The sequence below is a fragment of the Coenobita brevimanus genome, chromosome 71 (genome assembly GCF_032717465.1).
Source record: "Coenobita brevimanus isolate Jiangsu-jjx chromosome 71, ASM3271746v2, whole genome shotgun sequence".
NCBI classification, from domain to species: Eukaryota; Metazoa; Arthropoda; class Malacostraca; order Decapoda; family Coenobitidae; genus Coenobita; species Coenobita brevimanus.
The window spans coordinates 57,851,150-57,864,152 of NC_137024.1; the positions used below are offsets into that span (position 1 = coordinate 57,851,150).

The window sequence follows — 13,003 nt, forward strand, 5'->3', positions numbered from 1 at the left end:
ATGTCTCTCTCTATGCCCTTTCTACAGTTTTTTTCTCATTTACACGGATAGATAGCTTTTTAAAATAAATTTTAGTTATCCATATATCGAGTGGTTTGTTCAGGTAGTAGAAATAGTATGTATGTATGTATGTATGTGTGTGTGTATAGTTTTTTTCATGTGTGTTTTTGGTACTTTATGGTACTGTATCAGTGGTTTTAATTTTTTTTATTTTTCGTTGCATTCTTTCTTTGACTCTCTGCAACTTTGTTTAGTGAAAGTTTTAATATGTGCCTATGTTTTTAAAGATTAATTTTATCATGTTAAGATTGCTATTGAAGTAAAAAAAATATACTGTGCACCTCACGAGACGAAATTGAGAAATGGTTTGATAATTGCCTTCGTGTCATAATTGCTCGTTTCGCAAGAATAATGTGTTTATTTTTGTCTGCTAATTTTGATTTTCTGGTGTCCCTGAAGACTTAATATTTGCGCAGAATTAAAAAAAAAAAAAGTGAAATACTGGGTAGAATTATGAGTGGGGTTGTGGTGGGGTATAGGAAGGAAAGGAAGGGGGCGTTGTGGTGGGACAGAGGAAGGAAGGAAGGAATGGGAGAGTTGTGGTGAGGTAGAGGAAAGAAGGAATGGGGGAGTTGTGGTGAGGCATAGGAAGGAAGGAATGGGAGGATTGTGGTGGGATAGAGGAAGGAAGGGAAAGGGGATGACGGTTAGGAAGAGGAGAAAAGGGAGGAGGAGGAGGAGGAGTGGTGAAGAAGAGGAGGGCAGGGAAGATGTGAGGGAGGAGAGGAAAGGGGAGAGAAGATGTGAGAGGGAAGAGGACGGATGTAAGGGAGATGAGGGAAGGGTAGAAGCGAGGAAGAGGAAGGTAGGAAGGACGTTAGGGAGGGGAGAGAAGGACTAAGGAGAGGGAGGGAGAAGGAACGAGAGAGGCGTGGTTCCCTCCTGCCGTGCCGGGAGAAATTAGGAAGAGCGAAGGAGGAATGATGGGGATTGTTATTATAAGGAAAAGAAAGAATAAGAAAATTAGGCCGTACAGGGGCTTTTGTGACCTACCTTGATTAGAGAAAGACTAGAATACCTGTTGATTGGACCCCGGTAATTAAGGTGGGCGGGTAATTATTGCAAAGTCCTAATACCCATAAAATAGTTAGCTAAAAGGAAATAATGGGCAGGAAAAAGTGATTGCATGATAATTAACTCCCTTTAACACTACAATGTATTTTTTTTTTTTTTTTTTACTTTAGCTGCGACCAGACTATTATTTTATTTTTTTTTTTTCAGTTTACGGAGGACCTAATGTTGAAAAAAGATTAATGAAGGCTATATCAGACCCCCTTCTTTTTTATAAATTGTCTCCTAAGCATAATAAGTTTGCCTGGTGATAGCATGAACAGAATAATGTCGCTCTAGATAAGGATGAGTGCGAAACAGAACAAGTAATGACTTCCTAGTAAAGAGGGATGCAAAATAGAACGAAATGTGCAAAACAGAACGAAATGATAACGTTCTGGGGAAAGGGGAGTACGAAAACAGAACAAAATAATGGCCGTCTGGGTTAAAAAAAAATAAAAGAGTGGAAAATAAAACGAAAGCTGACAGGAGATCGAGGCTGGAGTTGGCTGGTTGGGCCCGGAAGCAATCGGATGCCCAGACAGGCAGCCCGGTCTTAGGAGGGGCGAGAGGCAGGGTTTCCCAGGAGAGAGGCACGTCCGCGGCTTCAGGCTAAAGCTCTGATACGTTTGGGCTGCCAGGGCGTCTTTCGATACGTGGCAAATATTGATTGACAAATGAGCGAGTGACGAGGCAAAACACAGTGATAGTATACCCTTTTTACTTTAACGTGGTCCAGATATTCGTCCTTTTGCAGCTCATTTCACGTAGCTCAGTGGCAGAAAAAGACAGTACTATGGCTCTTTTCATCGCACTTCTTCGTTATTGGCACAGTGTTTTACTGTTAATCTGTTATTACTGCCCAGCGTTGAAGATGAAGGGATGGCAATTTTACGCCAGGTTAGAGTGAAAGGAGTATAGTAGAGTATTTGTTGGAAGTTTAATTAAGTGGAATAAATAGAAGTTGTTTGGAAATATCTGTTGTATTTTAGGTCTTTGGAAATGATGTATGGTATATTTTATTTGTCGTTTATTTTTTATTATTTAGTTGTATAATGCATACTTAAGATCGCCCTTTTTGTTGTTGTCGTTGTTGTAGCTCAGGCTAATCTTAATTTCATTGTTACAGTATCCATTCTTACTCTGTTTTGGTTTAACTCGTTTGTGTGATTAATAATGCATTTAAACCCACATAGGGCTCGAGTTATATGCTGTCCTCGATTAACATTTCCTTGTTTTATGTTTCTGGCTTAGTACTACATAGGTTTTCAATGTTTTGTGGTTTTTATTCGTAGATTTTGTGTTAAGTGTTAGGGTTTGTGTGTCAGTCCTGTGTGTGGGTTTGACTGTGGTGCGGGAACCTTGCTATCATGTCCCCTGGTGTGCAGCTAGGCCAGGTTTTTAGTGAGTTCGGGGCCATATGCTTGTGACACGACACTCATTTGCGGTGGCGTGCGTGGTCACTGGTTGGCGAGCGTGTGTGTGTGTGTGTGTGTGTGTGTGTGTGTGTGTGTGTGTGTGTGTGTGTGTGTGTGTGTGTGTGTGTGTTTGTGTGTGTGGTCTTCATGTAGTTGGTGTAAACGTATTGCTATGTGCCTGAAGCGTTTTGTTTTGCTCGTATGTGTGTTGCTGTGTCATAAACGGTATGTGCAGGTAATGTGTTGCTTTGTCATGCGCGAGTTGTGGTGGTGATTGTCATGTGGTGTTATGTGCTTCCAGTGATGTATAATAATACATAGCGATAGATGTGTCATACTTGCAACATGTGTAGTAGTGTGCAGAGTATTCTTGCAACATGTGTAGTAGTGTGCAGAGTATACTTTTAATATGTGTAGTGATGTGTATTGTATTTACTTGTCCAGGGGCTACGGTTAAGTGATGTATTTAAGTGATGTATTTGTGGAATGGTACTTTCATCTTTTACCTTATCATACAGCTCCACATCACCCCGTTATTTGGTTATATGGTTACCACCCAGCGTTGTAAATGGTTTCATAAGTTGCACGGAACTACTCTTATGTGTCTTGTCACTACTCACACTAAAGTCATGTTTTTGTACACACATAATATCAAGAAAACCAGAAATAGATTTTTTCCCAGACGGAGAGTTTATAGCAGCGGAAGATGGAAAGTTAAAGTTAAAATAAGCGTCAATCCGTAACCTAGACAAGCCTGGAAAAAAAAAAAAAAGATTGCGACGAAAGTAAACAAAAAGACGAAGTTAAACAAAAACTGCGGAAGCCTGGCCACGGATAAGGAAGGAAGTGTGATGATGTCGCAAGTCGTATCAGCTGGCACTACGGTAATGGTCGAAGCGTTTAGTAGGTGTTGCCCAGTTTTCCGTTGCTGGTAGGGGGGGGTGAGAGGGGGAGAAGAGGGAAGGGGTGAGAGGGGAGCAGGTAGCGCCGCACGACCTTGATCCCCCCTTCCTGTCTCCCCTCCCTCCTCCCCGCCTCCCCTCCCTCCCCACCCCCTGCCTCTCTGTGTTGTGGCGGAGGTGGGGAATCACTCTCACTGTCACATTGCTGTTATTTTCGGCATACTAGGAATCTATGTTTTCCTTCCTTCAGTTTCCCATGCATTTCGTCATCTTTACCGCCATGCATCATATCCGTAGAGCCATAACCCTGTTCCCCCTACCAATGCCACCACGCCCCCATACCCACGTAACTTCTCCCCCCATGGTCGGCCCCCACGCGCCCCCTCCCCCTCCCTCACGCGTCCCCCCCTCCCTCGGCGTGCGTGAGGTGGGACGGAGGAGCGAGGAGCCTTCGTCACTTGGCCGCCAGCCGCAGTAAAGACCAGCCGCGCTACGGCAGGCTCCGTAGACTCGGGAATGCCTTTATGGTAGCCTGAGTTGCACCCCTTTAAGCCAAAGTTGTGATCCTGGAGCTGCCTGCCCTACTTAGCAGGAGAGCTTACCAAGTAACTCTTGGTGTAGAGCCTGTCTGCGCTGGTCCCTGTGTCCGTACAAGTCACCACCAAAGTTTATTTTCTGCCTGTTATACTCTCATCAAGATATCTTCCATCTTCTCATCTCAAAAGCTGAATCAACACTTCTGTTTTCTCCAAGTTGCTCAGTCTCTTCTATCAAAAGTAAAAGTCCCTCCAATCAGCCTCTGCTAAGTACTGCACGGCACCTTCAGCACAACCATCCAGGTCGACCCAAACGCGTCCACTGTGCAAGCAAGTCAGCAGGAGCAGCAGCGAAAGTTGGGATCGTGACGTGGACACTCTCAACTGGGTCATCCCTCCCGTGATCCCGCCCCCGCACGCACCCAGCCCAGCAGCCTCCCTCAGTCTGCCTGGCACCACCACCGCCGTGTTACCCAAGCGTGAGTGCGGCGGCTGACCTCCTGTGGGTGCCAGAGGAGGAGAGAAACTCGTGACGGGCACAACTTTCACGTGACGCAACGCCCAGTTTCATCACGGGGACAAGACGCGACTCTGCCTCATATACCCAGTCGCGCAGGACAGTGGCTCATTGCAGGCGGGGAAGCAGCCAGCCAGCCACACGCGCGCAGGCCCCGGCAGGAAAGTGAAAGTAAAAGGAGAGTGAGTGGTCAAGCTAGCTTACTCCCACTCCCTCCCACCCCTCACCCGAGAGAAGCGCGGAGCCGGAGTGACTGTCATCCCTGGAGGAGTGTCTAAGAGTGGAGATAGTGTGAAGGTGACGCCCCCCTCTCTCTTGTGACGGTCTGTGCAACAACATAACCTCTGCCTACGGTCTGTGTCAATAGAAAGTGGTAGAACGTTGGAGTTGTCAGTGAAGGGCAGCACCAGTTTCAGTGCAAGCAGTGAACGGAGTGGTTGTGTTCAGAAACCGGTCCCAGTGAATGTTAGGAATTTGTGTGTCAGTGATTTATTATTATACGGTATTGAAGTAAGGGACTGTGGTTAAAAGTGAACAATGCCTGGATTTCACGGAACTAAATTAGCCCATCACGACCTACACATGCTGCAGCACCCAGCCAGGATGATGCCCGGGCGTCATGCTGGCAAGATGCACCCTATGGCACACCCCATGTTCGAGGCCCTGCGCTCCCGCCATGCACAGGAGCGCGCTGACTACATCCGCATGATGAAGACTCGGGAGCGCAAGAGGGCGGGTGCTGAGGGTGCCTATCCCACCTTCGACAGCCTCAAACTCCTGGGCGCTGACAACGATGCTCAGTACCTGGATGCTTTCATGAGCGAGGGTGCGAAATTACGCTACCCTTGCGACGACTCTGATCCCAAACTTCGCTCCCGCAGCACCTCCCACGCCTCCAAGGCCAGCAGCAAACGCAACAGCCTCAACGTCAGTGAAATTAAAAAGACGTTATTGGGCAGTCTGCGTTCATCAGCCAGTGACGAGAACATCTATGAGTCTGTGGAGGTGATTCAGTACAGGAAACACATCGAAGCGATAAACCGCCAGAATAAGGTGCGTTCTGTGGCAAAAACTGGTCACCCTCTCTTCGACCACCTCCGTGTTGAGAATGTACTGAAACCTCGTCGGAATCAGCAGCAGACTGGCAGCAACAACCATCAGCACCGCCGCAGCGACGCCACCAACAGTGACGGAGGCAGCAACTCACACAGCTCCTCTGGCTCCGGTGACGAGTTCGACTACGCCAGGAAACCCAACACTCGTTTCTCTCGCCGCGATGTGCTCATGACTAGCGAGCAGACCAAAAAACCATCAAAGGAAGCGCGGCAGAAACCCAGCAGGCGAGTTCAGGAAGCCAGTTCAGAATCTGACGACGACTGGCTCATCCCCCGACCCAAGGTGTGTGGCGGGGTTCGCAGCCGACGGACTGGCGCCACTGGCATCTTGAACTCCGGCTCCCACGATGAATCAGACAGCTCAAGTAAGTCGACCGGCCTCCGGTGACGCCCTCGCTCGCACCTGCACCGCATTCGCTGTAGTCGCCTGTTCGCACTGGGAGCCCAGCACCACACACCTCGCCTGGCGGCCCCGAGTCCACGGGCCGCATCTAGGGCACAACGCTTGGCCATGCTAAAACGTCGTGGCCCACGGCCAGGCCTGTAGCATGCTTGGCGGGCCCTGGGTCACGCTTGCCTTTGGTTCTATGTAGTTTGGTGGCTGTGGTTGTCTGCCTGCGGTGCGGCCCGTGTCCTCCCGGCTCATCTGCCCCAGAGAGCCTCGGATGGTTTACGTGGGTGTCTCGCCAGGCCGGGGCTCTCCACCCTCACCACCCGCCCCGGCCTCACCTCACCTGGCGCCATTCGGTGTTCTCTAAACCTTGATCCGGCCAGTATCGAAGTGGCGGCTCCCGAGCCGTGGCTCCTGCTGGCTTGGACTCATACACATAACACGGGCCTGAGGATGGCGGGGCGGGACGTGAGAGTGCAAGGAGTACTGCCTGCGTCAGTGTTGTTGGGCCGTATTCTGGTGGGCTAAAGAGGCTCCGTGGCACCTCTTTCTTCCCTGTTTATTTATGTCGTCAGTGCTTTGATATTCTCCTGTATGTTATCAGTGCATTATGTGGTGATATTCGGTAGATATATAAGTAACATACAAGAGAATAAGTGAGAAGTAGTATGCAGAATAAGTCTCTTGGGAAGAGGTGCTAAGAATGCCTTCGCAACCGACGAGAATACGTGCCATTGTCTCACCTGTGTGCACCACTCACCCCTCACACATACACATACACACGCTGACACACACACACTCACACTCACAGTATGACCATATCTTGTACATAGTTGTACAGTTATATAATACACTTCCCATACAAGTCATGATCAGATGGTATGTCTATGTTGCTGCTGACTGTCACTTGGTTGATCTAGCTTAAGTAGAGTTTAAGCCATAATATAACTGGTCTTTTCTGTATTTATCATCATTTTGTGTCGCTGAAAGTGTAGCGCGGGGCCAAAAGGACTGCCCCTGCCTTATATCACCCACCTGGGCATTTGTGCTTCAATAAAGAGGTAGAGGGAACCGTAAATTGTTTTATTGTCTCTTCCTCCAGTCATTTTGATCTGAATTATAGATCGGTGTCGTAATCAAGCTCATTATCTCACCTCCAGTCATGATAATTCAGCTCATTATCTCCCCAGTCATTTGTTTTCTTGATTTATAAGCCCCAGGTCGAAAGTTTCTGATGGGGCAAAGCTGGATTGGATGATGATGATGATGATGATAAAATACCTCATTATCTTTGGTCCAGTCATTTTTATCTGAGTTTTAAATTGATATAATAATCCAGCTCATCATTTGTCCCCGAATCATTTATCTGAATCATATATAAACTGATAATCGATAATCCAGCTTTGTGAACAGTATATATATAATTTGCAGTTTAACAGGGCATTGGCGGCCGCTGTTTAGGTGCCTCTCAGCTTGACTCAGTGCCACTCAGCATCATCAAGACCAGCACCAAGGCGAGGACCAACACCAAGCGTGGCCAGTCTCCCTCTCTGCCTCTCTACTAATTATCTCGCCAGTCTCACCCTTGCTTTATTAACCCTCTCTTTCTCTCTCCGGTAACTCCCTCCCCCCCTTCTCTGTCTCGTCTCTCCCTCATGCCATTACCTCTCTTCTTGTCTCTTCCACCCATCCACACGCTCTGTATGTAAATCAGTCTTTCGTCCTCACATTCCCCTGACTCTCCTCCTCTCTTGTCCATGTCTCCAGTCATTAACGTTCCTAGACTCACACATCCACTTTCATTTTCACTCGGTCTTAGTGTCACGGCCTCGTTTTCCCCGCCCCTCCTCCATCCAACTTTCCACCCTCTTCTGTTTTCATTGTCAGTTTTCGTTTGATCTCTTATCTCTCGTATTTTCTTTACTTGTCTGTCTTTACTTGCTCTCATTCTTTATAAAATTTCCGTCTCCCATCCTCGCTTTCTTCCACTCACACTGTTTCATATTTGCATCTTCTTGGCGGTGATTATCTTCTTTCATTTTTTACCCCTCAGCTTCCCAGTTTCATCTACGCTTCATCTTCTTCCAGCCACATTAGCCTGCTTCTTTTTGGCTTTTACCTGGTGTCTCTTATCGACGTCTTCCTTCAGCTGTCCCTCTCACCTCCATCCATCTCCTCTCGCTCACGTCTTTCCTTCTCCTCTCTCTCACGTCTTTCCTTCTCCTCTCTCTCATACATCTTCCCTTCTCCTCCCTCTCAGCTTCTTCCTTCTACTCTCTCTCCTCCAACTTATTCCTTTTCTTCTTTCAGCCAATAATGTGTCTTCCTCATTTTCACTCTCCTTCTCACCTGCCTCCACATTTCCTGGCAAGTCGGTCTACCAGTCGATAATATGAATATATATATATATATATATATATATATATATATATATATATATATATATATATATATATATATATATATATATATATATATATATATATATATATATATATATATAATAATAGTATTTCTTTTTTCAGTATTCATATTTTTTAAGAATTCATATAACTCCACCAGCCATTTTTCTCCCATTGCAATACATTTCTTTCCTCCTCCTCCTCCTCCTCCTCCTCCATCCTCGGGCAGTTTCCTTTGTTCGTCTTGTTCTATCTCCCCAGTTATCTGTTCTCTGTTCATTGTCTCGGGCCGTTAGTCTCTCTCTCTCTCTCTCTCTCTCTCTCTCTCTCTCGCCTTTCTTCCTCCCTTCCTCCTCCCTGTCAATCAGCCTTTTTTGTGATGATTTTTCTCGCTCCCATTTTTGCCTCCTCTCTTCCTGCTGCCATTGTCCAGTCTTGTTCCACGTCGTCTTTTGCTCTTCTTTTTGCTCTCCTTGGATTATTCCTCGTTTTTTTTTCCTGTTTTCCTTCCGCCTGTATATTTCCAGGTCCTAAAAATATTATTCCAACTATTTTTTCTCGTACTTTTTTCTGTCAGATATTGTATAAGCACTTTCATTTTCACTCCAAATCCGTCTTCTCAGATTACTTCGTTCCCTCTTTTTTCATTTGTATTCGTCCACTCATGGCGTCATTATCTCCCAATTCATCCATCTACTGAATCTTCACTATCTTTATCCTTCCTTTTTCCAAGCTTTCGTGAACAGACCAAAGCTTGTCAGGTGCTTTTTGCTGTCTGCTTCGCCTGGTCTGCCGTCAGCTTAAGTATTGCTCAGTTGCCTTGCGGTCCATGCACTTACTCAAGCTTATCGTAGTGGCTGTAAAGTAATTGTTAAGTAATTGTCTGATTTTCCTTACATAAAGTATTTGTTTGCTTATGTGACCATGTTTGTGTTGTTGCTTAGCCCTTTCACTACGAGAGGCCTTTCCCTAATTAAAATTGATAGTCTGACGGTTGCAAGAATGAAATATAAAGGCCTCATCGTACTGAAGGGGTTAAAACTTCCCTAGGACAGCACTATCTACTTTCTGAACCTATGTGTATGTTTTGCAGTGATTCTGATGTATGTCTAAAATGAAAAACTGGGAGAGATTTGTTTATAAAGCCAGGTGATAAACTCTGAAGGGATTGTGATAATGCAAATTCCGTATTCTGGCCAACTAAGGAAGTTCCGTAACACCTCTTCCGTACCTGTTTATTTCTGTATATCACATTTAAATACTCTCCCCTGTGATATGTCAAAGATGTTAAAATCAGACCAACGTACCAGTGGATAAAAAAGAACGTAATATGCAAAAATAAATCGCTAAGGAAGAGGTTTTAAGAAGTCATTTAAGCTCACGAGATAAATAACACGCAAAGGAAAAGTAGGGTATGATATGCAAGATAAATCACACAGGCAGGGGTGCTATTAAATCTTCAAGCAGACGAGAAAGCCACCTAAAGATTTACACTACGTTAGGCTGTGACCTGGTGACCCTGGATGAATGGTGATTGCTAGAGTGGCTGGATGTAATTGGCCTCTACAAAAAGTCTAATAACGTCTAAGATGGAAACAACTTCACTGAGGGGGGGGGGGAAGTGCCAGAAAGTCTCCTAAGAAAATACAGTTTCAAGAGTTATCCAGTGACCTTCTGACCCTTGCACGTGCGCTGATTACAACACTGTCTGGATATAATGACCTGTGTAAGAAACGCCGTGGATAAACAGGAGGAAATTTGGCGGAAATACACATCTTCCTCTTCCTCTTTATCCTCCTCTTCCTCATCATCATCATCAGTGTCATCGTCCTAACCTATTTTCCCACCTAAGCAAGGGGCGCGGTAGAGTCGAGGAAAGTAAGGAACGAGAAGACACTAGAAGAAAATAAAGAAAATAGAGGCAGTGAAAGCACGATAGAGGGAAACCCACCAACAGCATGGGAGTACACAGAAGTAAAATAGTTTGTACAGGAAAGGGTATAGGCGAGGTTAGGGCAGGTTTGAGACAGGCTGTGATTGCTGTGGGTGAGGGATGGGGCTGTGGGTGTCTCTGAAGGTTAGGGTGGGTGTGGGTTTGGCTGTAGGTGTGCGCAGTATGGAAAAGGGAAGACTTGCATGAGTAAGCACTGGAGAATGGGATGGGTATATTGTGATTGGCGTGTCAGGAATGCGAGCAACGGATAGGTGTAAGTTAGGCTGTATGTGTGCGCAATATGAGGAAAGGAAGACATGCATGAACAAGCAAAGGAGAATGAGGTGAGTGTATAATGAACGATGTAGTGGGGGTGTGAGTTATAGTGTGATGATGATGATGATGATGATGCTATAAGTAAGGAATCGTTGTAAACTGAAGATTTATGTGTCCAAGATATTTATTGATGCTAGTAATATTTTAGGATACATGTGAAGAAATAGGGAGGCGTGCATAAGTAAGGAGTGGCGAATGAGATGGACTTCGGTAGGTAGGGATGCGAGTAACTGATGATGATGATGATGGTGTAAGGAATCACTATAAACTGAGATGTATTCAAGGTATTTCAAGTAGTTAATTGCACTTTACGACGTTTAGGGTGTGTGTAGGTGTGAGAGAGATGCTGGGATAGATGTGCTGGTTCCTAAAATACTGATGGGAATGATGGTAATATATTAAACGTAGTATATAAATAGATCATGTAGTTTCAGGACGTTTGTGTGTGTGTGTGTGTGTGTGTGTGTGTGTGTGTGTGTGTGTGTGTGTGTGTGCGAGAGAGAGGTGTGGAATGCTGATTGGAAGGATATAAATACTTGCACCGTAAATCTTGGTGGTGTTCTAGTCAATTAAACGCGATGCGGTGTGTGTGTGTGTGTGTGTGTGTGTGTGTGTGTGTGTGTGTGTGTGTGTGTGTGTGTGTGTGTGTCTGAGAGAGAGAGAGAGAGAGAGGTACTGTAAATCCTGTAATCTTGACGGTGGTAAAGTGAATTAATTAAACGTGATGCGGTGTGGCTCTGGGTTTGGTTTAGGACAAGGAAGCGAAGTGGGGCGGAAGTAGGCGTGGTTGTTGGACATCGCTGGGCGCCTGGGAAATGAAAGTTGGACACCCTGGGGCATCCTACGACCTTGCACTGTGATGGCCCCTTGAGGTCTTGGTTTTATATTCATTATTTATTTTTTTTTTTCCACTCACCTTAGAGCCCCCCCCCCTGCCATCACTCCAACCCCACCCCCCTTCCTTTTTTTCTCTCTCTCTCATCCTACGACCTTAAGTTTTCGTCTACTTGTTATTTTTTTTTTTTCAACCTACTACCACCCTGCGTCATGCTTTTTTTTTTTTTTTTTTTTTTTTTTTTTTTTTTTTACCCAAGACCCCTTAGTTCACCCTTGCTCCTGTTGGTTTTCGTTTTTTTTTTTTTTCTCAGGGACGTTCGATTTTAGCCTTTTTTTTCTCTTTTTTTTCTCACCCTAAGACCCCCTGTGTCACCCCTGCCCGCCTTTTTTTTTTTTTTTTTTTTTTTTGAACTATCTAAGACCCCCCTTGTACACCCTTTACTTTTTTTTTTTTTCCCTCACACCCTAAGACCTTGTCCTTCTCCCCTTCTCCCCTATAGTTTTTTTTCTCCCCCTAATACCCCTACTTCACCCCAACTCCTCCCCAGCCTTGAGAACGTCTGTCACTCCCTTTGCTGTCCCTACCCAAGTATCACGACTCATATCCCTTTTAACGTTCTCTCTCTCTCTCTCTCTCTCTCTCTCTCTCTCTCCATGTCCTCTCGGCTCCTTTTCTGTATGTGTAGTGTTTGTAGCTTGTTCCCCCGCCATTCTGTATCGGCATTTTTTTTCTTCTTTCCATGTTTCTTTCCCTGAATTTTACCCTTTCCTTGTAACTGTGGCATCTTTTCCACCTTCTTTATCCAGTCGATCCTCTCTTCTCTTCCTCCATCTGTGGCCTGCCCTGTCTTTGTCTTCTCAGGCGATTCTTTGGCCCTTCTTTGTTTTCCTTTACCTTGCCCTCTCGTTCCATGCCAAGTTTTATACCAGTTTACCTTTCTTCCTTTCATTGCATGCACTGTCTTAGCTCCCTTCCCCCTCCCCCTCCTCCGCCTCTCTTTCGACTTGCCTTTCTTCTGCCACACATTTTTCTTCTGCCCTTTCTTGCCCTCTTCCCCTTGCCCTCTTGTCCTCCCTAACTCCCTCGCTCTTGTCACCAACTCGACTCTCTCCCGTCACTTCCATACCTTTTCTCTGCAATTATCCTGTCCGCCTTTCCTCCCTACAACCCCCACCCCCACCTGCCTCTCCTCCTACCTTTACCTGTGCCCCCATTGCCCCCTCCCCTTCTACCTCGTCGCATCTTCCCTTGCCTCCTTCTCTCATCCCCTTCCCCCTTCCCTCAACCCCCTTACCCCTTCCCTCACCATCCCCCTCCCCTTCCTCTTCCCTCAACCCATTTCCCCCTTCCTTCAACACCCCCCTCCCCCTTTCTCAAACCTTTTATTCATCCTTACCCTTTTCTGACCCTCTTCTTGACCTCCTCACTCATTCCTCCTCCTCCTCCTCCTGCTCCTCCTCCTCCTTCCCCCCCACCCCTCTCGTACCATTGACCTCAGTTTTTTA

At 46.0% G+C, this 13,003-nt stretch overlaps 2 protein-coding genes across 5 annotated transcripts in view; both read left to right on the forward strand.

The window, feature by feature from the left end:
* The window catches only part of for (cGMP-dependent protein kinase for), an 884,581-nt gene that overhangs the window by 735,107 nt on the left and 136,471 nt on the right, over window positions 1-13,003 (forward strand). The window lies entirely within an intron of this gene.
* Window positions 5,021-5,986, forward strand: LOC145406667 (uncharacterized). The gene has a single exon (XM_080277759.1). It carries the CDS (start codon window positions 5,021-5,023, stop codon window positions 5,984-5,986), a length of 966 nt encoding a protein of 321 aa, XP_080133885.1.